The sequence below is a fragment of the Sordaria macrospora genome, chromosome 2, assembly GCF_033870435.1.
Source record: "Sordaria macrospora chromosome 2, complete sequence".
In the NCBI taxonomy this organism is placed as follows: domain Eukaryota; kingdom Fungi; phylum Ascomycota; class Sordariomycetes; order Sordariales; family Sordariaceae; genus Sordaria; species Sordaria macrospora.
The window spans coordinates 1,511,374-1,534,583 of NC_089372.1; the positions used below are offsets into that span (position 1 = coordinate 1,511,374).

At 52.5% G+C, this 23,210-nt stretch overlaps 6 protein-coding genes across 6 annotated transcripts; 2 read left to right on the top strand and 4 right to left on the bottom strand.

Annotated features, from left to right (window-relative positions):
• Positions 1-82: 82 nt before the first annotated feature.
• On the bottom strand, positions 83-2,778 carry SMAC4_04468 (uncharacterized protein). The gene is made up of 4 exons (XM_024655545.2): positions 2,214-2,778; positions 2,006-2,086; positions 630-1,909; positions 83-548 (listed from the first exon to the last, which is right to left on the bottom strand). The coding sequence occupies exons 1-4, from the start codon at positions 2,324-2,326 to the stop codon at positions 451-453; spliced, it is 1,572 nt and encodes a 523-aa protein (XP_024511421.1). The 5' UTR covers positions 2,327-2,778; the 3' UTR covers positions 83-450.
• A 1,822-nt stretch (positions 2,779-4,600) lies between these two features.
• Positions 4,601-7,174, bottom strand: SMAC4_04469 (uncharacterized protein; the record flags this gene model as incomplete). The annotated part of the gene is made up of 1 exon (XM_003343762.2): positions 4,601-7,174. Exon 1 carries the CDS (start codon positions 6,992-6,994, stop codon positions 4,601-4,603), a length of 2,394 nt encoding a protein of 797 aa, XP_003343810.1. The 5' UTR covers positions 6,995-7,174.
• Positions 7,175-7,832: 658 nt separating this feature from the next.
• Positions 7,833-10,193, bottom strand: SMAC4_04470 (uncharacterized protein). The gene is made up of 4 exons (XM_003343763.2): positions 9,540-10,193; positions 9,366-9,457; positions 9,036-9,236; positions 7,833-8,972 (listed from the first exon to the last, which is right to left on the bottom strand). The coding sequence occupies exons 1-4, from the start codon at positions 9,635-9,637 to the stop codon at positions 8,185-8,187; spliced, it is 1,179 nt and encodes a 392-aa protein (XP_003343811.1). The 5' UTR covers positions 9,638-10,193; the 3' UTR covers positions 7,833-8,184.
• Positions 10,194-10,462: 269 nt separating this feature from the next.
• SMAC4_04471 (uncharacterized protein) lies at positions 10,463-11,811 on the top strand. Its single transcript, XM_003343764.2, has 3 exons — positions 10,463-10,687; positions 10,759-10,994; positions 11,081-11,811. Exons 1-3 carry the CDS (start codon positions 10,645-10,647, stop codon positions 11,534-11,536), a joined length of 735 nt encoding a protein of 244 aa, XP_003343812.1. The 5' UTR covers positions 10,463-10,644; the 3' UTR covers positions 11,537-11,811.
• Positions 11,812-11,824: 13 nt separating this feature from the next.
• On the bottom strand, positions 11,825-12,639 carry SMAC4_04472 (uncharacterized protein). Its single transcript, XM_066090117.1, has 4 exons — positions 12,545-12,639; positions 12,284-12,371; positions 12,093-12,153; positions 11,825-12,029 (listed from the first exon to the last, which is right to left on the bottom strand). The coding sequence occupies exons 1-4, from the start codon at positions 12,547-12,549 to the stop codon at positions 11,968-11,970; spliced, it is 216 nt and encodes a 71-aa protein (XP_065946039.1). The 5' UTR covers positions 12,550-12,639; the 3' UTR covers positions 11,825-11,967.
• Positions 12,640-13,209: 570 nt separating this feature from the next.
• SMAC4_04473 (uncharacterized protein) lies at positions 13,210-16,086 on the top strand (the record flags this gene model as incomplete). Its single annotated transcript, XM_003343766.2, has 1 exon — positions 13,210-16,086. One exon carries the CDS (start codon positions 13,210-13,212, stop codon positions 16,084-16,086), a length of 2,877 nt encoding a protein of 958 aa, XP_003343814.2.
• Between the last annotated feature and the right edge of the window lie 7,124 nt (positions 16,087-23,210).

Sequence of the window (23,210 nt, forward strand, 5' to 3'; positions counted from 1 at the left end):
TGCAGTCTGCTTCGAAATGATGCAACGTGTACAGTCCCACGCTTCATCAGTTCCCTCTTCTAACACTCACCTGACTCCCCGGTGCGTCTCAAGTTCGATATCTGTGTGATTTTTGTCTATTGCGCTGTATAAAACCCTTCCTTTTCGTTACCTTCCGTGCTCTATATAAAAAGCCATGTAAATGAGAAAACCGCAAAAGAATCTTCGCTGCTGTGTGTTGTCCAGATAGTATAAAGATCTCCACCCGGCAACCGCCCGTCTATTTATTTCCCCCCCACCTCTTATGTTGTCTTCTCTTGCTTCTCTTGCTTCCGGACCCTGTAGGTTTCACTCACGTCTAACTCACCGTAAGATTAAGGACAAAGAGATGTCCAAACCAAACACAGTTCTTCCACTGTTGTTCTCTACCACACCCTGCCCCTACCACCGTATCTATCCTCTTCCTTTTTTTTACTCAAGGAAGGTGAATAAGTTGGTGTGCAAGATGTTCATAGCCCGCTCGGCGTCCCTAGCGTCGATAACACAGGAGATGTTGATCTCGCTGGCACCTATTTTATGTCACATGAATTAGCTACCTATTCATCCAATATCCACCCACCTCAATAAATTGGAAAGGAACCAAAACTCACCCTGAGAAATCATCTCAATATTGATCCGATGATCACCAAGCGTCGAAAACATCTTGCCCGAAATACCAATCATGTTCTTCATCTCAGCGCCCACCAGACTGAGGATCGCAAGACCGTGCAGAACGCTCACGTCGCCGCAGTCGCCCAGGTCCTTGACCGCCGCGTCAAAATTGGTCATCTCGGCGTTGCTCATGTGCACGGCGACCGAGACGTGCACCTCGGACGTGGAGATCAGATCCACCGAGACCTTGTGCTTGTTGAGGATGGCGAAGAGCCTCGCCAGGAAAGTGTGCGCGATCGACCGCTTGTTAGAGTGGATGTTGATGATGGAGATCTTGTCCTTGATGGTCACGGCCGTGGGACGCTTGGGTTTGGTGCTCCTGGGGCAGGGCGTGCCGTTGGGGGTGCTGGTGCCGTTGGTGCCGTTTTGCTTGTGGCGCTGGAGGGTCTGGTCGGGCGCCAAAAGGGGGTCGGGCTTGACGATGGTGCCCTCGCCGCGCGGGTTCTTGACGTTCTTGATACGGATGGGGATCGGAGGCGTGGCCTTGATCACCTGGTCCATGGTCAGGTGGTGGATAACTTCGGAGCCGTAGAAGGTCAGCTCGGCGGCCTCGGAGGGCGTGATGGACGGGACGAGGCGCGCCGTGGGCACCTTGGATGGGTCGGCGGTGAAGATGCCGTCGACTTCCTTCCAGATCTGCAGCTCGTCGGCTTTCAGGCCTACGGCCGCCAGAGAGGCGCACAGGTCCGTGTAGCCACGGCCGACGTCGCCGTCGAGCAGGCCGCCCGGTACGTTGCCGAAGAAGCCGGTGATGACTGGTACGCGGTTCTCACAGGCGAGGATCTTCTTGGCGATGATCTCGGCCGCGTCCCGGTAGAAGGTGGCGTCGAGCCGCTCGATGTTGGCGTCGAAGTGAAGGATGTCGGCCAGGTCGACGTATTCGGCGTCGACTCCCCGGTCTTTGAGAAGGTAGGCCATGAAGCGACAGCTGAGCTTCTCGCCGAAGCTGATGACTCGGTCCTTTGCCCGCGAGTTTACTTCGAGGTGGAACCGCTTGGCGGCTTCCAGATACTCGGTCAGTAGCTGGCACTCCTTTACCGTCTCCTCCTTCACGATGGCCGCCAGCTCGGCGTTCTGGATGAACTGGTCGGCCGCAGCGGCGTGGTCGCTGCAGATGTCACCGATAATTCTCTTGGCGTCCTTGAGGAGAACATCTTGTTTCCCCTCGTCACTTGCGTCTGCAGCAATCGCCTTGAGATTCTTGAATACCTCTAATAACCTATTAACTGGATTAGCCGCTACTGGTCATGACCACTTATGTTGACGGGGGTTGAGTATGAGTGATGAGAGATCATGGTGAGATGCAGATACTCACCGACTTGTGGTTCCAGTAACCTTCTTTCCTGTGCTCCTTGCTGAGCAGACGACTACTAGCCTATGGTCCTTCACATACGGTCTGCATTCAAAATGTGAGGTCAGTCACAGAGTCCTTGTTTATTCATTCATCCATGAGAGTCGGGCGAGCGGAAGGGTGGGTGTACACATATCAGACACACCACACCCAGATCCATCATATTTCATACCTGATGATATCCTCTGCGATTCTGTCGGGGAACTTGCCCACGCTTGTGCCACCGAATTTCTGTACGATCCAGCCATTGGGGCTGTCGTTCTGTAGTAGTAGGGACCTGGTCATGTTTGTGGGTGTGTATGTGTATGTGGAATCTTATGTATGAACTTCCGCGAGAAGGTATGGGGTATCTCAGGGATGAGCGAGTGAGTGAGAGTGAGTATATCGGACTCCGATGTGTTAAAAAAAGATTATTTGTTGGTGTTGAGACCTCCTTGCCCGGGCACTGTGGTGCTTGAGTAAGTGACTCAGCCAACGCAGAATGTCGGTCGTCCCTGGTCGTTGCGAAGTCGGCGCTCTGCCGCCAATGATGCCTTGTCCGCCCCTTGTTCCAATGGAAAGGTCGCAGTACAGGATCGTTCTAAAAACCTTAAATTTAGCGGCCCGAAGGGTGGAATTGCAGCGCCAATTGGTGTGTCACTGCAGGGTATAGCTGCCGCTGAAGTGAGGTGAAGCGAAGGGTATCAAAAAGATTGACTGAAGAAACTGACGGGAGGCGAGGCTGTATGAGAAAAAACTGGTTTGAGAAGAAAAGAAAACTGAAATGTCTTGGAAGCCAAGATGAAGAAAGAGTTATTGTTCTCGTTCCCTGTCAACCCCTGTCCGGAGCTGAGTCGGGGATTGCGGGGGTGGGGTCCAGACTTATGTTTTTGTTCTCCGGGTGTATAAAGATTCATTCAGTACAACCTTAAACGACAACGGATAGATCATGGGAAACGATGCCTGGACTTGGTGACGGATTCGTAAGATTTGTCTAACCGATGACTTCCTGGATCAAAGCAGTCCGAGATACGATCACAGTAATCAATCCGAGTATAAGCAGTTCGAGCAGCGAAATGATAGCGAGGCCAAATATTCATCGACTTGAGAAAATGCAGGACGGGATGGAAATGTGAAATCGCAGGTCCGGGCTTCACATGAAACACGCAAGCTCTTTACAGATTGTCTGTACGTGTACGCATCCCGGCCCGGCATCCCAGCACTACCATAAACATCGATATCAATTGTTCTGCAACCTGCATCATCCATCCATGAGTTTACGAAAACGAACAAGCGGAAGCAGAAGAGCCATCACTGGGACAAACCCTAGCCTCCTCCTTGTACTTAAGTCTAGCATCGATAGCCTGCCCGACTATTACGGTGTGCGAAGCTCTAAGAAAAGAACCATAACGCAATCGTTAACGGCAGTTCTCGTCTCATAATTCCTGAAGCCAAAGAGAGACCCCCCTGCACTCCTATGTACATACTCTCAGAAACAGGGCTACGAGGGATTCTTTCGTACATAGCGTTCGAACAAAATGCTTTTTGTGTTGACGGGAAGATGCAGCAAACTGTTCCTTGGCTTGCAAAGTTGCAGCGTTGTATCGCGGTGACAAACAGTGGAGTCGAACATTGTCGCCGCCACCGGGGCACGGCAAGACACTGTGACGACATGGGACTGAAGAGGCTCCGTCGTTCGGGAGTACGCTACGCTAGTGAAAAGGAGACGACAACCCGACTCAGGGGTTTGAGGTTTCTGAGTGTAAATACGACCACCTCTGCTGAGCTTTTGAGTTTACGGAAACTGCGGAAATTGGAATAGAGATTTGAGGACCTGGCAACGGAAGTTTTAGGAACGCCACCATTATAGGAAATGTCGTTATCGCCTTGGATTATGTTGATTGATACGGTACAGTATGCTGTGTTTTAGTCCCATTACATTCGTACACGCCTTACAACAACCACAAGAGATAACAGTTGCCGGATTTACCACCCTCAACAAGTAAAGATCCTGTGAACATACAACTCCCTTATTTGTGTTTTATCTATTCCATCCTTCCTACTACTCCAAATCGGCCCTCTCCTAACCTCCCCAGTAGTGCCAGCCTTCCTCCCCCTTCGCTCACGCTCCTGCATCCGATCTATCATACATCATACATATAGCTCGCTTATCCTAACCGGTCATCCGTGATCGGGTCTAGAGTGGAGAACAAGACAGCGCCCTAGAGAAAGAAATCCTAAAGATAATAATAACAATCATAGCAAGTAAATATGTGATATGTACACAGTGAGAAGTTGAGGTCGTGCTCTCTTTCTGAGGAGAGCATCAATGTATAGCATGGGCCTTGATGTTCGGCCACTTGCTCGGCGGGTATGGTGTAAGATGTGGCCGTTTCCGAGGTTCGGGCCTGAGAGGTACAACATTTCTCTCGGTGTCAGCGGCCCGACCAGAGAGAAAGCTCGTCCCACGTGGTAAATGGCTGACATACTCCCAAGTTCATTACCACATGTTGTGTGTTGTGGTGTGCGAGTGTGTAGTTATTGCTGGGAAACAAAAAAAAGCATTCCCGCGCCATCACTTTACTCCCTCACCGGCTGCTTGCGCAACTTCACAGCCTCCTCCACAGCGTCATCAATGTCATCCTCCGCCTCCGCAAGTTCCTCCTCAATTTCCTCAACCTCTCTGATATGAGGATCGCCAGAGGGCGGGCGGTGGTCCGCGGGGACGTCACCACCGCTCATCTGCCACTCCATCAACTTACTGAAGTGGCTATCCTTGTTGGCGCTCAGCTCTGTGTAGCTGCCAATCTCGGCCACGGTACCCTCGCTAGAGAGCACAATGATCTTGTCGGACCGCTTAATGGTCGACAATCTGTGAGCAATGGAGATGGTGGTACTGCGGCCCTTGAGGAGCTCGGCAAGGGCAGAGTTGACCAAGGTCTCGGATTCGGCGTCCAGGGCGGAGGTGGCCTCATCGAGAATGAGAATATCGGGATCCTTGAGGAGCGCGCGAGCAATGGCGATACGCTGCTTCTGGCCACCGGAGAGCTGGGCGCCACGGGCGCCGACCTGAGTCTCAAGGCCATCCGGGAAGTCGCTGATGAAACCGCAGTTGGCCTTCTGGGCAGCCGCGATGATCTCCGTGCGCGAAGCCCAGGGCCTGCCGTAAGCAATGTTCTCGGCAATGGTACCCGAAAAGAGGACGGGCTCCTGGGCAACCATGCCGATGCGGCGGCGGAGAGACTTGGCGTTCATCTTGGAAATGTCCACGCCGTTGATGCTGATAGTACCGGCTGTGGGGTTGTAGAAGCGCAGGAGCATGGAGGCCACAGTCGACTTGCCGCCACCTGACGGACCGACGATGCACACATTGGTGCCCGAGGGGATTTCAAAGTCGAGGCCGTCGAAAATCTTGACTGCGGGTCTGGTAGGGTAGGCAAAGGTCACGTTGGAGAACTTGATGGGGCCTTGCGCAGAGGTAACCTTCACACCGACAGTCTGTGGAATGGTCGGTTTGCGATCCTCGAGCTCGAACAAGCGGCTCGCCGCACCAACACCCTTCATCAGTTCCGAGTAGAAGCCGCTGACACCGAAGAGACTCGATCCAGCAAAGACAGTATACATCATGAACGAGGTCAAATCGCCGAGAGACATGGCGCCTGTGCGAACGAGGTTTCCACCGACAATCAGCATGGCCAGGATCGTCATGTTACCAGCCCAGCTCGTCGAGGAGAAGAAGACACCAGAGACAATGGCATCTCTCCGACCCAGCGCGAAGATCTTTCTGACCTGCTTGTTGTAGCGACCGATTTCCTGCACTTCACCGGCAAAGGCCTGGCTAGTCTTGATGTTGCCCAACCGTTCCTCAGCAATCTTCATGAGCGAACCAACGTTCTTCTGAATCTGTCTGCTCAAGTTGCGAATCGTGCGACCATAGATCACCGCTCCAAGACCGATAGGGGGAACCATGACGAGAATGATGGACGTCAACTTAGGACTGAGCCAAAACATGGCCGCAAAGCCCGCCGCACCACTAACCAGAGAGCGAAGACCATCAGACACGTTTTGGGTAATGCTCTTGCCCACGACAACGGTATCGGAGTTCAGGCGCGAAATCAGATCACCAACCCTGTTGGCATCGAAGAACTCGGCATCCTGGACGTAGGTGCGGCGGTAGAGCTGCGTGCGCAACCGAGCCACGACACGCTCGCCGACGATGCGGAGGATGATGATTCTGCCAAAGTTGGCCGTCGCACCAAGAGTGAGCAGACCAGCGAGACCACCGAAGAACTGATAGAGGGTAAAACCGAAAAGCCGAACCTCGTCGGCGGAACCCTGGGTGGAAAGATCCAGAATCCTGCCGACAGAGAAGGGGATGGACATGGTAACCGCGGACGAGATAAGAAGCAGGACGAATGCAACGCTCAGAGCCTTGACCTCGGGGCGCGCAATCTTGATCAGACGCCAGACCTCGGCGAACCCGGGCTTGGTGCCTGACTGACTCTTGCCATCCTTGGAGAGGCGAGCGCTCATGTTGATGTGGGCAGCCTTGTTCGCCCTCTCGCTTTTCGCAAAACCGTGTACCTTGAGATGTTCTTCAGATGCATCCTGCTTGACCTTGTTGAGATCTTTCGCCGCCTCTTCCACTGTCTCTGCCACAGCCTCCTTGGCTGACTGTTCCCGTAGGCGGGCTTGCGATGTCGATAGCTGGCGGAGAATGCCGAAGGGGGAAGTCCAGCGCTGGGACTGTACGCATGGTCGTGAACCGGAATAGATGGACGAGAATGGGACTGAAGCGGTCGCGAAGGCTGTCGTCGAAGACCGGGGTAGAGAGGAGAATGGACGGCAGGATTTCGCAGACAGGATCGAGGAAGTTATAGTGGGGGATTGTTGGAACAAGGCCGCGAGCCCGGCGCCGCTACCGCCCCATTGGGGGAGCAGCACGGCGCGGCGCACCGCTGCCCCCGTAGCCATGGTGTGAAGTATTTGTGTATTTGTTGGATCGGGTGTAGGTAACTAGTCTCGCTATGTCGAGAGATTTCGGTGTCGAGTTTCTATCATATCATGTCGGTGTTGTAGTGGGCTATATTATTAGATGCCTGATGCGCAACCGCCAACACGCATGCGCGCGTGTACTTATCTGCTCCTGTCAGTATCCGGTTCCCTTGCCGCAGCAGCAGTCCATGCACTGCGTGCGAATGGGTGGGTTGGTGGATGTAGGCGGTTGAGGGACTGGAGGAGATGAAAGGAAAGAAGTGGAAAGGTTGTTGCCGAGGAAGAAGGACGACGGGGACGGGAGACGGGAACGTTACCTCGATGATGGATGATGGAAGATGGGAAGCTGAGATGACAGGCGGGCAGTTCGGTCGGCTCGGTCGTCGGTGTAAAACCCTTGCTTGTCCCGGCGGACGGGATCTGAACTGCAGTGGTCAATCGCCGGTTTTGCGCTGCAGCAACTGCGATTTGGCGCTCAAGTTAAGTTCGGGGGGCACAATGGTGGCGGATTCGATTGTTCTTCATCAATTGTCCCTCTCCCCCAATAGAAGTTCCCCACCAGGGCAAAGCGCGCGTCTTTTAATCGGCGGGAGCTGTCGTCATTCGGCCAAGAGAACAGAGTCAATATTGCCGGCGGCATCCGTTCTGAATTCCGGATCCCGACAATCACGTTCACGATGTCGGGCAGCTTCCATAAGGGGCCCGTGCTCAAGCTTGGCCCATGCCGCCACCTCTCAGGGGTATTGGAGCTCTGGGAGCTTGTGGACGTCATCACACAGCCACGGGAAAGAAATAGACAAAAGGGATAAACGATTTGTTTGAAGAACTGATGCATTCAAGTCGTCTCATTCCAATTGCGATATCTCTACAGCTATTCGAACAGCTAGTTGATTTGCCATATGAAATTTGCCCATAATCCCGTCTTTCTGTACCTCCACTCTCTCTAGAGAACGTTTCAGACCCGCGCCAAAATGCCATGTTAAATCGTGCTTCTTCCCATCCACCCATCATAGTCCTCATAAACAAGCAAAAATGGTGCCAATTTCAGGAGGTTAGACTGTACGCACCAGGTACAGACACAAGGACACAAAGAGAGAGTAAGTGCAATAGATTTCCTGGCCTACAGAGCCTTATCTCCCAGGCGGAGATCCGGACGAAGACTTCGCCTTCTAGGCTGTGCTTTCCTTCCGAATCATGTCGGCGACTTCAGCATCTATGCCCACATCAGGAAAGTCTTCTGTCTCGTTGATCTTGCGCTTCTTGGCCTCGCGAGTCGGGACAGACTCATATTGCGAAGCGAGGGCGGACAGCATCTCAATGCCGGGGGCGGACCCGGTTGGGTGAGCATGACCGTTCTGCGGCTGTTGTTGCTCAATGGACTGGTTGTCATAGAAATCGTCGTGATCCTGGACATGAGGCGGTGTGAGGGCTTCGACCTGGGGACGGGCGATGTCGTGACCTTCCGAGCTGCTTGGGGCGCGCCCCTCACCGACAGCCGGCTCTTGAGCATTGTGAGGCAAACCGCCAATGATGCTAAGCTCAATTGCTTGCTTCTTCTCCTCAACTGCCGTTTTGCGGGTGCCTAGATCCCTCAGCTGTGACTGCTCAGCTTCCAAGGCCTGTCGGTTGGAGTTCAACATCTTCTCCAAGGCATTGATAAGCTCTTCGCGGGTCTTGATGCATTCCGTCACAGCCCCCTCAGCAGTGGCGAGGTTCTTAAGCAGCCCATTGAGTCGCGCAGCATACACTGGCGCCTGAGAAGGGGCATGAGCAGGATCCATAAGCTTGCTGTAGTCCGAGTTGGCGGTGGTGAGGCTTGTCTTGAGCGTCTGGGCACTCTTGGCAATCGCCTGCTGTGAGGTAACCAAGGGCGCCAACTCTGGAGGCACAGTTGCAGCTGGCGACGATAGTGATGTGGAACCGAACATTGGGCCACCGGAGCGGGCTGAGTCAAGCTCTGTATTGAACAAGTTAGTTATCTATCCTGGGAGTGGTCGGGACATAAATCGTCAGGACTTACCTTTTAGTCGAGAATCAATAGCGTCTTGGACTTCCAAGGGGAATATCTTGCGTTCTCTCCAAACATCGACAACCCTTCGGAGCTTGTTCTGGATGTCTGACGTGGCGCCCTTATAAGACAACGCGGTTGCATCGGCGATGAAGGGTGAGAAAGCCTGAAGGAAGTCCTCCTTGTTGCGAGCCTTTGATTGTTGGGTTACCTCTGTGGATAAAGGCGAAAATGGTCAGCATTCGATCTCAACCGAAAAGGACTGGACAGTTTTGTCCCAAAGCGAACGCCGGGGGCACATGATATGTGACGTTTATGGTGTAGCCTAGAAGATGCACTCACCGTTTGCAAGATAAATCATGTTGAGCCTCTTGGGACTGGGGAGGTCTTTGAGCTTGGTCAACCAGAGATGGACAGTCTGGGCAGCATGCCGCCTAAGGTACATTAATAGTCAGTTCGTCGGTCAAGAAACCAAACAGGAGGTAAACGCAGTTGTTGTAGGCAGCAGGAGCTTACCGATGGAACATGATCCATTGGGCGGTGGTAGCAATACTCTCATGCGTCTCAGTGAGTGCAGAGAGCTTAGAAAGCACAGCATCCTCGTTATACGCCATGATGAAGGGTTAGGTGAAGCTTGTTGGAATTTGTTGAGAAGGTGGTTGCTGATGGTTGATGGCTGGTACTTTCACCCACGCTGGCTGAAAGGGCTGGGTTGGGGTTGTTGATGGTTGGTTGGCGATGGTGGACGGGCAGATGTTTAGATATGCGGTGTCGGGTTTATTCAGAACTCATCTACAGCAGCAGTACGAGGAGGTATCCGTGATGTTTGTAGTAGTGACTCCAGACGCAGCCGAGCGAGTGATGATCTAGAATATGGATCGAAAACCCTTGGGAACAACCTCAAAATGTGGCAGAAGCGTGGACTATCAACACACAACACTGGAACGACGGCAGTGCTCAGAGTGAACTACGCAGTCAGGCTGTGTGGTCCAACTACACCGGAGTCGTTTTCCTGCTATTACCAATGCTGTCACCAGGAAGAGTTTGCAATGCGAAGAGCAAATGAGCGTGATCTGGATGCTCTGTGACAAACAACTGAAACCGTAAGTGGTGAATGTTGTTAATGGAAAGGAAGAAAATCGAGGAAGAAAGAAGTTGACGACGGGGAGGTGGGAACGAAACAGACGTTGGAGCTTCCCCCATCCACCAATGCGAGGGCGGGCAACCTGAAGAGGGACCAACGTCTGCCGCAGACTTGCCTGCCGCTTGCTGCTGCCGTCGAATCTGTCACTGCAGCTGTCGTCCCCTCCGGCTTCCCCTGGCCAAAGAGGGTCCCGTCCCGACCTGGCCGCCCGCTGTGGACAGTGCCAAAGTGCCAAAGTGGCCGCTGTGAGTGGCGTCCCGTCGCAACCTGGCGCGATCAGGAGCGCTGGGGCTGCAACTCGGACTCCCGCAGTGCAACACCAACACCAAGACACTTTCCATCAAACAAACCTTCTCAATTCGCAACTTTCTTTGATCGACCTACCTAATCCTTCAATTTGCAGTCCACGTCTCCAGTCTCAATTCTTACCCTTCCGCGACCCGATCAACCACAAGTCAACTACGCCTCCAACACACCATGGCTGACAGATTCCCCTCGCTGGAGGAGTTCGACTCCGGCGGTAAGCTTGGCATTGTTTGGAGATCCCCTTACCTTGCTGTCACTGCCTGCTAACATTTAACCCCCCGAAAGCCCAGACAGAGATCAAGGAAGGCTCTGGAAGCCCCTCAGCCACCAACTTCCTCGAGCGTGAGAAGGCGCTTCTCGGCGACGATGCCAACCAGTTTGCGACAGTTGAGGATGCCGATTTCGACGATGACAACGACCTCCTAGGGGGTGGCCTCGACTCCTCGGCTGGCGCCGGCGCCGGTATCGAGACTGACGCCGCTTTCGAGAGCCAGTTCCCCGACCTTTCCGCAGGCAACGAGGTACGGATAAGCAATGCGCGCCTAGAAGTTGTCGATACAGCACGCATTTATGGTCTTGGGTTCTAACAGGGGTATCTCTACTTTAGTCTGTTGCGCCAGGCGGCACCATCACCGGCACCGGTCCTTCCGTGTCCTACAACTCCGGATATGCGCCATACGCCGAGGAGGAGCAAGAGCCCGAGGTGATCAAGGAGTGGCGCGAGAAGCGTGATGCGCAGCTTGCCAAGCGCGCGGAGCAGTTCGCCGCCCAGAGAGCCGAGACCATCGCGGAGGCCCAGAAGAACATTGACGATTTCTACGATAACTACAACACTAAGAAGGAGAAGGCGATTGCGCAGACCCGCAAGGAGGCCGAGGAGTTTCTTGCCAACCGCGAGGATACCACATCGGGAGGCACGAGCTGGGAGCGCATTGCCAAGCTGGTTGACGTTAGCGGCAAGGGAGCTAAGGGCGGTGCTGCTGGTTCCGGCAAGGAGCGTTTCCGCGAGCTCCTGATAAGCCTAAAGAAGGACGAGAAGGCCCCCGGTGCCTCAGGAATCTAAAAGCGCTTGCTTTACCTGCCCGCGCGAGAAAGGGGACAACTGGAGGCCATTATTCACAGATCAACGTTACCCATCCATGGCCACTACTACTACCGCATGGCCAAGAACGCCATAATTTTGTAATGATAGAAAAGGCTTGCCAGCTGCAGCCATCAGTATTTGGAGCTTGGCAGTCGAAACGCCGAGACCCCAATGGATCACGATTTCCACGGTTACAGTAGCTCCAAAAAGGTGGTCGATGGGATCCAGGATGCAAATAGGGAATGTTGGCATGGTGGCCTACTTCTTGGAGGAGTCACCCAAAGCGGCCTTCCCTCTGCCGCCGTCTATGTTGCTCTTTCGTGACTATACACATATTCAAAGGGAATCACTTGCTTCTCTTATGATCCAGCAACACATCCTTCGTTGGCTATCGCAGTAGGACGGCTAATTTAATCCTCGGAGAACCAGGTGTTGTAGCCGAGAACCTTGCGGGACATGGCGTACATGGAGGCTGATGTATAGTTAGCGGAAGGACCAAGGACGAGGCGGTAAGCTAAAATGAAGGTATACGCACCGCCGAAAGTACCCCACATGGCAATGTTGAAGGAGGTCATGATGATGCCGCTGCGAGGGCCCTGTTTGCGATTTCATCATCAGCCCTTGTCCCGATCATATCTCCCTGTCTCCTTCTCTCCCATATACCCCCCTCTCTTATTTTCCTTTCATCCAATCTGCCTCCATCGTCGAGTGTCGAATTCAACTCACAATCTTCCAGAGGCGGGTGTGGTTCTTGTAGGCCTGCTGGTAGAAGCGCTGCTTCTCAGGGACACGGTTCTTGGCGTTGACGAGGCCGCTGCAGTCGGGCAAGAAAGAGAGCTGTTAGCCTGGGATTCCGAAATCGTACGACGAATAATAGTGCGTCATGACGACAGGCAATTGGACTTTGGGGCGGCGTCCGCAATGCGCGCAGTCGCTCGAGGGTCGGAGGGTCGTCGAGAAGCTCGGAGTCGGAGGGGAGAAGCTTACGCCATCTTGAATTGCTGTCGGTGGTCGTTGGGTGGAAGATTCCGGGGGGTGATGCGAGGGGTTGTTGTGATGATGTCGAATGCGTGGAAAGGACGGAGAGTTAGCTTTGAACCTCTCAATGCTCCAGGTTTCTCGGCTCGGGGCTTCCTGTTGGTGCACGGACTGTTGTGGATGGAGACCGCAGACCCGACGGCGGAAGCTCTGCCTGCCTGCCAGGTGTAAAAGTATTGGCCAGTGCTCACAGCTCTCAGCTGATGCTGGCTGAATGCCTCGACTTGACCTTCGAAAGCTCAGCGGACTCGATGCCTGCCGGAGACTAGCTGTGCAGTACGTACCGAATGACTAAGCAAGATTCCGAAGCTGCTCTCCATGCAAGTTCCTCCACTTTGTGTCTCCTCCACTCCAGAATGTCAAAGCTTCAACCAAAGTTTCCACATCCCCTCACAACCCCATCCGTGGGACCGCGATACCCCAGAACTCGAGTCAGTCACCAAACCGCCAGGTACCTCGCGATACATACGATCGATACAAACCACGACGCCGAATAAGCCAGTAGCGACCTCGAAACGAAGAAAGAATCAACATGAGCGCATCCTACATCCCATAAGAAGAGTTTCCGCTGTTTATATGGCCGATTCCTTGTGTCAAGCGGCCACGATACCATTATGCGAGCCGTGCCTCCTGTGCTGCGACATGTAGCTCGCTCAGGCCGCTCCACCATATCGCACTTATACACGGACGCTGTACAATTACAAGCATCTGGGCGACCAGGATGCGTCAACTTCTCAACAAGCGTGCGCTGGTCGAGGTCGTTGACGGCATGTGCACTTGGTGAGAGTCTGGCGGCGGAAGAAGACCACGGTGTTCGAAATACAAAGACGGCCGAGGCCTCGGCAGTACAGGCGCTACCCGGCCAAGCGTCTAACACATACGATCTGTCCAGATGGCCGGGCTTTCGAACATCCCGCAACCACCCTCTCAACCGTGATGATTGGTGTATCTTGGCGGCTACTGAGGAAGACTTGCACTTTCAGTGTGATGTCCTCGCAGATACACCAAAGGATGGGCAGCCGCGACTGGTTGACTGGCCACAGTATGCGAACGACATCACTCTTTGGTCCTGCATACTTGAGCACCGCCAACGTACCGAAGGAGATGTCGGGGTCGCTGCAGTTCTCGAGGGCCTGCAAAAACGGCGAACCTTGACGGCAGTGGAAGGCCCAATTGCTGAGCAATTCTGGCGAACAATACTAGATGTGGCCGTTCGGGATCGAGAAATGCTACACAGTGCTTGGTCTTACGCTGAGTGGCTCTACAGCGACCACGGAGTCCTTTGGCCAAACCTCTATGCAGGTGTTGTATCTTTCTTCGTTGTGGAACAGGATATACAATCTACTCTGCTATGGCACTTGCGCCTAAGCCCGTCATTTTGTCACTACTCCGAGCCCCTTGTCCAAGTGCTGAAGCAGTTCCTCACTAATTCAGACGCAAAGGTTCGAGACATACTACAAGCACTCTACATGACGAGTGTTCGCCAAAACCTCTACGACGAGATCATTCCTTACCTCTTTGCTCAAGGGGAGGAGGGTATTGCCCGTGATTGGCGTCGGCTATTTCTTTCTCACCACGACTTCCCAACAACCGAAAGCTCTCGGCCGTTCTTACAATTTTTGGCCGGCTTTCATCCGAAGATCCAGTTGACCGACAAAGAACAGTCCTTCCTTACACCAAGTAAACCTGTACTTCCGAGCAGTGCAACTGCAGAGCTGAACGACCTTGTGGGGGACAACTCGGAAGTTGATGTCAGCTTCGACTACCAAATCTCTAAAAGTTTGGGCAATGTGTTCGGCATCAGGGAACAAACGGATAACGACAGCTTGGGCGCTAGATGGTTTGCGACCATCGACTTCTCCGTCGAAACCATCATTGGCACAGTCTCGACTCTCGGTTTCTCTGAAATTGGGCCACTCTCGTTACAGGCCATTGCCCGGCGCGAACCATCTCCTGACCGACTCCTCCACCACGTTGCACACCTGCAAAAGTCTGGAATTGGAACTGGTAACTCAACCTATTCGGAGACACTACAACACCTTGCTACAGTTGGCGACGAGGAACTGTTCGAGGGTCTTGTTTATACAACCATGCATCCGCAAGAGTTCGACAACTTTCCCAAGCACCCCTCATTTCTGCGTTGTGCCGCTGCGGAGGGAGACTTCATGCTCTGTCGACTTCTTTTGGAAGCCAGTCATCTCAAAACAACACAACTTCTAGAAGAGTTGACGAACGAGGCGTTGTTGGTCTGTTTGAAAGCCAACAAGGCTTCAGCTATGACCGGCTTCTTCAAAATTATGGCCGATGCAAATATCAAAGTGTTGCACTCTACAGCCGATGCTATCTCAAAACATATATCCGAAGAGATAGCACCATGGCCTGGGAAAGATCGGCCTGGGAAAGATCGGCCTGGGAAAGATCGGCCTGGGAAAAATCGGCCTGGGAAAAATCAGCCTGAGAAAAATCAGCCTGAGAAAAATCAGCCTGAGAAAAATCAGCCTGAGAAAAATCAGCCTGGGAAAGATCGCGTCAACATTTCCTCCTATGCCAACATGCATAGACAGCTTTTACGACTCGGATATCCTCTGACAGTCAAAGCTACTCAGATCATTCTGTTCAGGCTCGGACGTGAAGGACTGCATGACGAGCGCGATGATCTCGCATTTGACATTGTGGACTTCTATGAGGGTACTCTGGGACCAGAGAAAGGCTCTTTCCGGGTTCATAAGCTCGATCTGCCCGACGCAGTCGCTCAGCAACTGCCGAAGTCAGAAACCTTTATGCAGCTTCCATCCAAACTGAGCACAACGAGCCCCCACCATCCACTGCACATGGTGTTTAGTAGCGAGCTCTTGGGATCAATCATCCGCTGGGGGTTTCGCAGCTCCAGGGGATTGCCTTGGAATGGGACAGAGTTCTCGAAGCCAGCAGATTTCTTCTTTGCCCGAGGCATCAAACTCGTCGCAATGCTCAAGGAGAGGGGTGTGAGAGCTGATGACTCTTTTGTGCGCTCGGTAATCGTCCCGGCTCTCACTGTGCTCTTGCTTTCTGGCGAGATCAAGCGCTTCCACCGGCCTCAAAAAGACAGTCATCACTACGTCCCCCCAAAAGTGAGGGAGACGCTTTCGCTCAAAGAAGCCATCAGGTTATGCAATCTTGCCTATGGCTCCTACGTCATAGAACGTCTGCCCGAGTTGATTCACCACTCAATGAAGGAGTGGAAGCTTAAGTTCAGACAGACCCAGCCAGAGCTCTTCATACCTCACAACCGCGAGTATGCGGTGGGGAGCATGCTGTGGGTGAAGTATGGCCCAGGTGGAAGGCCACCGTTCGCCACAAAACTAAAACATCTAAATCGACAGGAACAAGAGGAAGCAGAGCCCGGTCACGATCCAGCCTCGCAAGGCTCAAACGACAGGGAAGGCTCAAAGGTCAAGACTGAAGACGACTTCTTCCAGGACTTTGAGGGATTCGATCGTTTCCTCAAGTAAGAAACAGTCAGAAGCAGCCGAGCTGCTGCGGGATACACAGTACCGACCGAATTAGCCAACATCTACTTCATAATTTGTCCTCCGACTGTCTATGTGGGGCCACGTTTTGTATAAATTCATTGGTCGTGTCATATATATCTCCAACTACGAGAGGCATCTATAGACGATAGAGGACACAGAGTCCGCAAGATCATGGTGCACAGGACATGATAAGCGCAAGAGAGCGAGCGCACGATCTTCCGCGATGAGGCACAGTAGAGCAGTTATGCAAAGGTCTGAAACAAGCAGACCCTTTGCACGAAATGTACATACTTGAAATTTGTTTACATATCTCATTTTTCTTTCTGTTTCAACAATTTAGCATGACATCTATCAATCAAGAAGATATTCATAGCAGACAGCCATATCCGTCACCACCAAGATCATATCATGTTAGGTCATGGCAAGGCTTCATCACCACTCGGCCATTCCTCAACTCAGTATCCGATATCCGGTCAACTTGGTAGCTCAAGCTCATCATGTCATCTAACCATCGACGTACAGCATCCATCCATCCCCTTGTTCCCGTTCATTAACCAGGACATTCGCGAACTGTACGCGGAGGACCATGTCATGCCCCTTATTTCCTTCTCAAAGCCATTCATTCTCCTGATCACTCGTGGCAGGAACATCTAGTGCCATTTCCACCCCACTCCCCTTCCCCACTCGCTTCCTCATTTTCCATTCCTCCTCTTTTTAACTGCCGCAAACCCTCTGCACCCCCTTTATTTCTTCTGCCTCAAACCCCCTCATCCTTCCATCCCTCTATCCTCCAATACTAACACAATGAAATGGAGCATTTTATGACGGATTCGATGTTCTCATGGCCTACTCCTAGTGTAGTGAGTAATCTCGTTCACTAGCCGTTTCGGATACCTACTCACTCCTCGCCCGCTTGAAATGACCCCGCTTGAAATGACCAAGTGATAGATAGACCAGTAAAAGGCAACGAAGTGATGCCTCCATTCCCCAAAGACACCAACCAGATAGATAGATAGCTAAGCGCCTTGCTTACTGTGTATGTGGGTGAAGGAATTGTTGACTCAGCCCACTTTGCTCGCAGCCCACAACCAGCCAGCCAGCCAGCCAGCCAGCCAGCCCCAGACGTCACCTTGACGCGGACTACGTAGCTGCTGAGCCTGGGGATTTGAGAGCGACTATCTTATAGGCTGGGGAGACGCGCGGTACTGGATGGGAGAGCAGGAGCAAGATAACTCAGGATTGGGGCAGCTTTACTAGGTAGTTCCAGGAGCGTGAGTGGACTGATACTTAGGTACAGTTACCTAGGTACTACGATTTGTTGTTGGGGTTTCAAAAAAGAACGCTATCTCGAAGGAAGGAACGAAGGAAGAAGGGGCACTCGTCAATAGAACCACCAGAAGGCAGCCATTTTGTTCCCAGAGAGATCAAACCCAAGGAAACCCTTGGGACCAAGAGGGAATTCACGGCTTAAGCAAACAAAAACCAACAGTGAATCGGTATTTCTCGAGCTTGTAAGATGGCATCCAATAGTGTATATGCTCAGACGTCTTCCACTACTGGCTGCCTGGGTAAAGGCGATGTTGGACGGTGGCATGTCTCCAGAAGAGAGACAAAGGCTCTCATATCAGGCAGCCACATCCGCTTACCCCAGCTTCCTAGTCTTCGTCTTGGTATTGGTATTATGTTTTGCCGGCTTTGGCGGAGGTTTTGAGCGAGTGTACAAGCGGTTAGCTTGTAGCAGGGAAGCGCCCTACGTCCAAGACAGATGACGACGGGACGGGATACGGGAAACATGGACATGGTATTTTTTTTCTTCTTCTTTCCAGATATGACCAGGTCAGGTCAGGTGGGTGGGTTAGGTAGATAGATGACCCTGTTCGGTGATGGTGGTTATGATAACGATAAATCGGGTTGAGGGAAAGCGGACCGATCCATCGAATGAATCATCTCATCTCCATCCTATTAAACTGGACTAGATTAGACATGGATGGGAAGGCATGACATGGATAGTATCGGATGAAGGATTGGAGATAGAGGTCGACAAGTCATCAACAGAAGGCAGCTGAAAAACAAAAATGATGTTACCGGAGACGGCTTAGGGGGAGTTCAACTTGGAATGTTGAGGAGGTAGACTAAGCGTGTTGGATGCTCAGCTAGCTTTGCGAAGAGCTGATGGAATAAGGGAACGGGGAGTGACAGTTCTGGTAGGTAATATCCAGTCGTCCAAGGCTTGCGGATTGATGGTGACTCTTGTCGGACAACTCACCGACCTAGGCATACTTACTACCTAGGCAAGGCGTTACCTGGAAGTTTTCGGTTTAGGATCTCCGAAGGCTTCCCAGGTCCCAGCAGAAGAGAAGCCTTGGGTTCTTCTTCCAGTAGTTTAATGACGTAGTCAGTCCGAAGAAAGCTTATCAAGAAACGAGACAATCTCGTAGACCGAAGCTCTAGAGGTATGCACAGCCGCTCAAGTGAGCGGACATCATACCGAAATGTGAAAACAGAAAACCGACATGGCAACAACCCTCAACAAAGATGTCTACACTACATAGTACTTTTGCTACTGTATGAGGTGTGTGAATGTTGGCCAAGTGCCTACTCAGAGCCGCAAGAACCAACAACTCCAGAAAGTTCACACCGCTTCACGATCACGTTACCAGCTGCCTGCTGAACCATCCAGAAACTGGAGAGACGCAATCAAAAAAACTGCAGAAGAGGACTCCGAAAACAGGAGAACAGCAGCAACAAAGAGAGATCCCGAGACCATGTCGAAGCCGCCCGCTTGGTGTTCGACAGTTCGACACTAAGACATTGCCAATGGCCAATAAGATCTGTAGACGACCCCTGTTGCGGCAAGCTTTTGGCAGTTTTGGGATGCTTCTGGCTTGGCACCCCTGGCACCACCGGGAATAGGACAGGGGCCTTGTTGACTTCCATTTTGCGCCTCACAACTTTTCTGTCTCTTCAGGGGAATTTGACAGATGGAGCGGATGATGGCATGTTCGTTGCAGTAGTTTTCGATCTTTCCAGCTCTCAAGTGAATTTCCGAACGAAGAGGTAGATATTGAATTGCAAACGCATGGCGGAGGACTCCGTGATGTTGCTGGGCAAGCAAAGCTGAAGATTGATGCGTTGTACAGAATTCAGGGAAAAATTTGATACAGAACTGAAGGGAGGCAGCCGTTTCCATGAGGCAGCGGTTGAGGTTCTGTAGTGTAGTTCGGTCTGTAGCGGTCTCGTCAACGTGCCACGTCACCAGCCTCACTTTCCCATCTCAGTTTCCACTGCAATGGTATTTCGAGTGTGGCGGAGCGGCTGCCGGCGATTTGGTTGGTTGGATTTGTTGCCGATATCTTCGCTTTTTTGGGTGCACTCGCCACACCCATGGAGCTGACCGGCCGGTTACGACCACGGCCCATGACGGCGGCCACAGTGTCTCCAGCAGTTCGGGTTCGGTTTCTGAGACTTTTGAGAAGGATTCGGAATGAAGCGTATTTGGGAACGAGGCTCAGTGGCCCAGAATCCGACCAGGTGGATTGTGAGCCAGGCTTAATTCATGCTTGTCTTGAACTTCCGCAGACGCAGTCGCATTGGGATTTGGGACGAAGGAAGAAAGCCCTGCGATGCGATCTGGATGACTGGCGTTAGGTAGGTCAGGTTGGTGGCGTTGGTTTCTGGTGGAGTCTTTTCGGCGAAGTCAACCGATGGCCCCTGGGCGATGGAGGTTCATCGTAGCAGTCAAATCGAACTCTCGATCATCGACAACTTGTCAATGACGGATTGGACGCCCAATTTGTTTTCTTGAACGGTGGAGGTCGCTGTTATGCAGAATTCAGTTTGCTTGGCCCACCATCTTACCTAGGAGCGTGGATGACTGACCAGGCAGTCTTGAGGTTCCTGATGATACCCCCTTATGGGTGTTGATGCACAACCGTTGGCCTCAGGTAAGGTAGCGCATGTATAATCGTGAACCCACATTCCGCGTTGTCATCCTTTCCGATGTGCTGTGATGATTGAAGGAAAAACTTTGACTAAGTGTACTCCTCTTCAATATCCGCCCTGAAGTTTTTTCATCAAGCTCCATAGCAAAACCTCTCCGTTCTCCCGTCGTAAGATTTTGACTCTGCAAAATCACAGAAACATCCGGCTTGACCTACCCTTTTCAGTAGGCTTGAAGTCCAGAAGGGTGTTTAGTCACTGTGATTGGAAAATGAAAGAGTCCTCCAAAGTGCTCCAACTCCTCCAGACCAAGCAAAACCCACGCAACGACGACACCCACTGGGCAACAAGCCAAAGTGATTGGTTACAATTCCTCCTCATTTTCAGGCCAATCAGATCGGTGCTTGGGGCCGAATCAAGACACTGCAGGATTGAAGCAAGGGGACGGATCGACGAATGGTAGCGTGGATTTGGGCGGCTGTCGAAACGATGGCTTTTTTGACGATGCCCACTGGGCGGTTTACGGCAGGCGAGGCAGGCGAACAAAACCCCGATTTGCGAATCCATTGGCTTCCGAGACGTTGGGGTTCATTTGTATCGCAGTATTGCGGCGCACTCTTTTGGTGAGCTATCATTCCTTTGTGAAGAAGAGAGTGAGCATATCTGTTCCAGTGAGACACAGCAGGGCAACCACACGATGTCTTCAATGGTTGAATGCCCAGTGGCCCCCCATCCGTGGTATCCATCCAACCTTGCCAACCCCTGACCAAAGAATGCCGTGCTTCCCCAGAACAACGTGGGTGACATGGCCCGCCGATGGCTTACGGACGGACGCTTGCTTGTAATGAACTGATCAATCAGCAACCCGTCCGTCCTCCGTCGTGCTTCGCTCGTCACGACAATTACCTGTTGCCATGACGAATACACTAGACGAACCTCGACAAGTCGGTTCCACGGGAGCGAATGCCGGAGGTTAGATCTGGGACACTCCGTGAGTTCGTTACCTTTTGCGTACAAGGACGCGCTCGGTGCGAGGGGAAAATCGGATCGCTTCTCGCTTGATGCCCTTCAATCTCTCTATCCCGTCTCCCATGGACGCGATTGACACTTGATTGACACCACACGGCACAAGTCTCGCTACGGGTGTTGTGGTATGTGCGCAGACTGGGACACCTGGAGCTGGGGACGGGATGGATGGATGATGATGATGATGATGATGATGATGATGATGAGATGTGGGCGCTGGACGATGGACCGTGGGATGGGAGATTTTGTATTGTCTGTGCCATGGTCTTGGTATTGGGTTGATGGATGGTGATGGTGCCGCCATTATACCTGAGATTATTCCCTCGAACAGGACCCGTTCTCCCTCGTTTTTCTTTCTTTTGCCGGGGAGTCCATTAGCGCCTCCGGGGGATCAACGACATGGATCCTGTCATTTTGAATGATTTCAGGGTGTTTTTGACGTTTTGCCCACAATCCTTGATGGCATCAGGGGTTCTGTGATCGGATGAAGGGTCGGATAGGCAACAGAAATTAGAGCCCATCACGGTGACATAAACTCTTCCTCATTCCCGATGCCTGGCCCGGCATGTGAGAGAATTTGATGGGGTTGAGCACGTCAGAGCTTCCAACTTTTTCCTTAGCTCAGGGTGGGTATATGACGGAGATATCACACCAAACCTTGGTATTTGCACGATCCCCTGAGAAGTTGTAGATTTTTGTAAGTGACCCTGAGAAGATGAGGGCGAAAGAACCCCGCGTTCAACCATCCATGGAACCTTGCCGTCCATCAAATTCCCGTGCCGTCTTGAGCCGATTGACTTTCTCTTTTCTGACCCAAAAGCCAGGGACATCCATGGCTATATGATATCTGGACATGATAATCGCGACATGCCCGAGCTGTATAGTGCAGATAGTGTGTAGACGGCCAGACAATGGGCCGGGGGCACTGCTCTTCATATCCTCAGTCGGCCTAGATGGTCGGCCAAGGGGGAGCTCGGGGGCTCATCACCAACACGCAAATTGCTTCTGACGAGGTGAGCAGCGATCTCTGGGCCTCGAATGGAGGCTCTCGGGATGCCCAGGAAGAGTCAGTGGAAGAAAAGAGGATCGAATGCGACCAGAGATTGAAAGGAGAGGGGGGTAGCATTGAGCCAAACCCCGTCCCTAAACTCGCGCCCAATGGCACACTTCGCATTGCCTTCTGGGTGCTCATAGGGCATCTCCGCATGCATATCCAGGGCTGTCTTTTCCTGTCTTTGGTTGCGGTTCTGAGCATGAGGCGGCACAGCGGCTAGGGACACGTACTCTTTGGATTGGAACTTGGGATCCTCGACATTGAAGCTGTTTTTTTGGTTCATTGTCTTCTTCGCGATGCAGCCGAGGTCGGTGTTTACTCCACGATTTGGCACCCAGCTTTTCTGTAGCGTCAGGTACAAGACAGCAGGTACAGGCAGGTACAGGTAGGTGCAGGGCGATGCGATCCACCGAGAACAGGGCGGTACAGTGGGACCCCCGGGATGGGAAGGGACGACGGCACAGCGACAGATTTGACGGGCACCCCCTTCCTGGAGTTCATCTCTCCACTCTTCCCGCTGCAGGTGCACCCTTGCACTGGACTTGATGCTATTGACACCATGCAGCCCAACCAACAGCAACGACGCATTTGCCCTTTTGACAGTTTCTTCTTTCCTCTTCTCAAATTGAACCACAAGAGGTCGCCAACTTTGTTGAATGCAGATTGGACACTTCTCCACTGCGCTGTTCTTCTCCCCTCTTCTCTTTTCCAACTCTCAACGGTGACTCTTCACAACCGACTGAATCAGGTTCCCTCCCCCTCTTTCGGGCATCTTCCAGAAAAGCGTCAATTGCCAGTGCACAACGCATCATGTTTGCATTTTCCACTGCCCAATATTCCTGCCAAGTCTTTCACTGTCTCGTCCGTCGTCGCTCACTCATGCTGAAGATGGTCAAAAGTCAGGTGTTGTTGAGTTGACAACACTTCATCCATTTGGGGCTCGAAGCTGTCTACGCCACCCCGAGAGTCAAAAGATAGCAACACGGGGTTGCCTATATCGGCACTAGCATTGGATTCTGCCATGATGGGAGGACCACTGCCCTGTATGAGCGAGTGGAATTACACGTCGAGTGAGGGCGGCCGT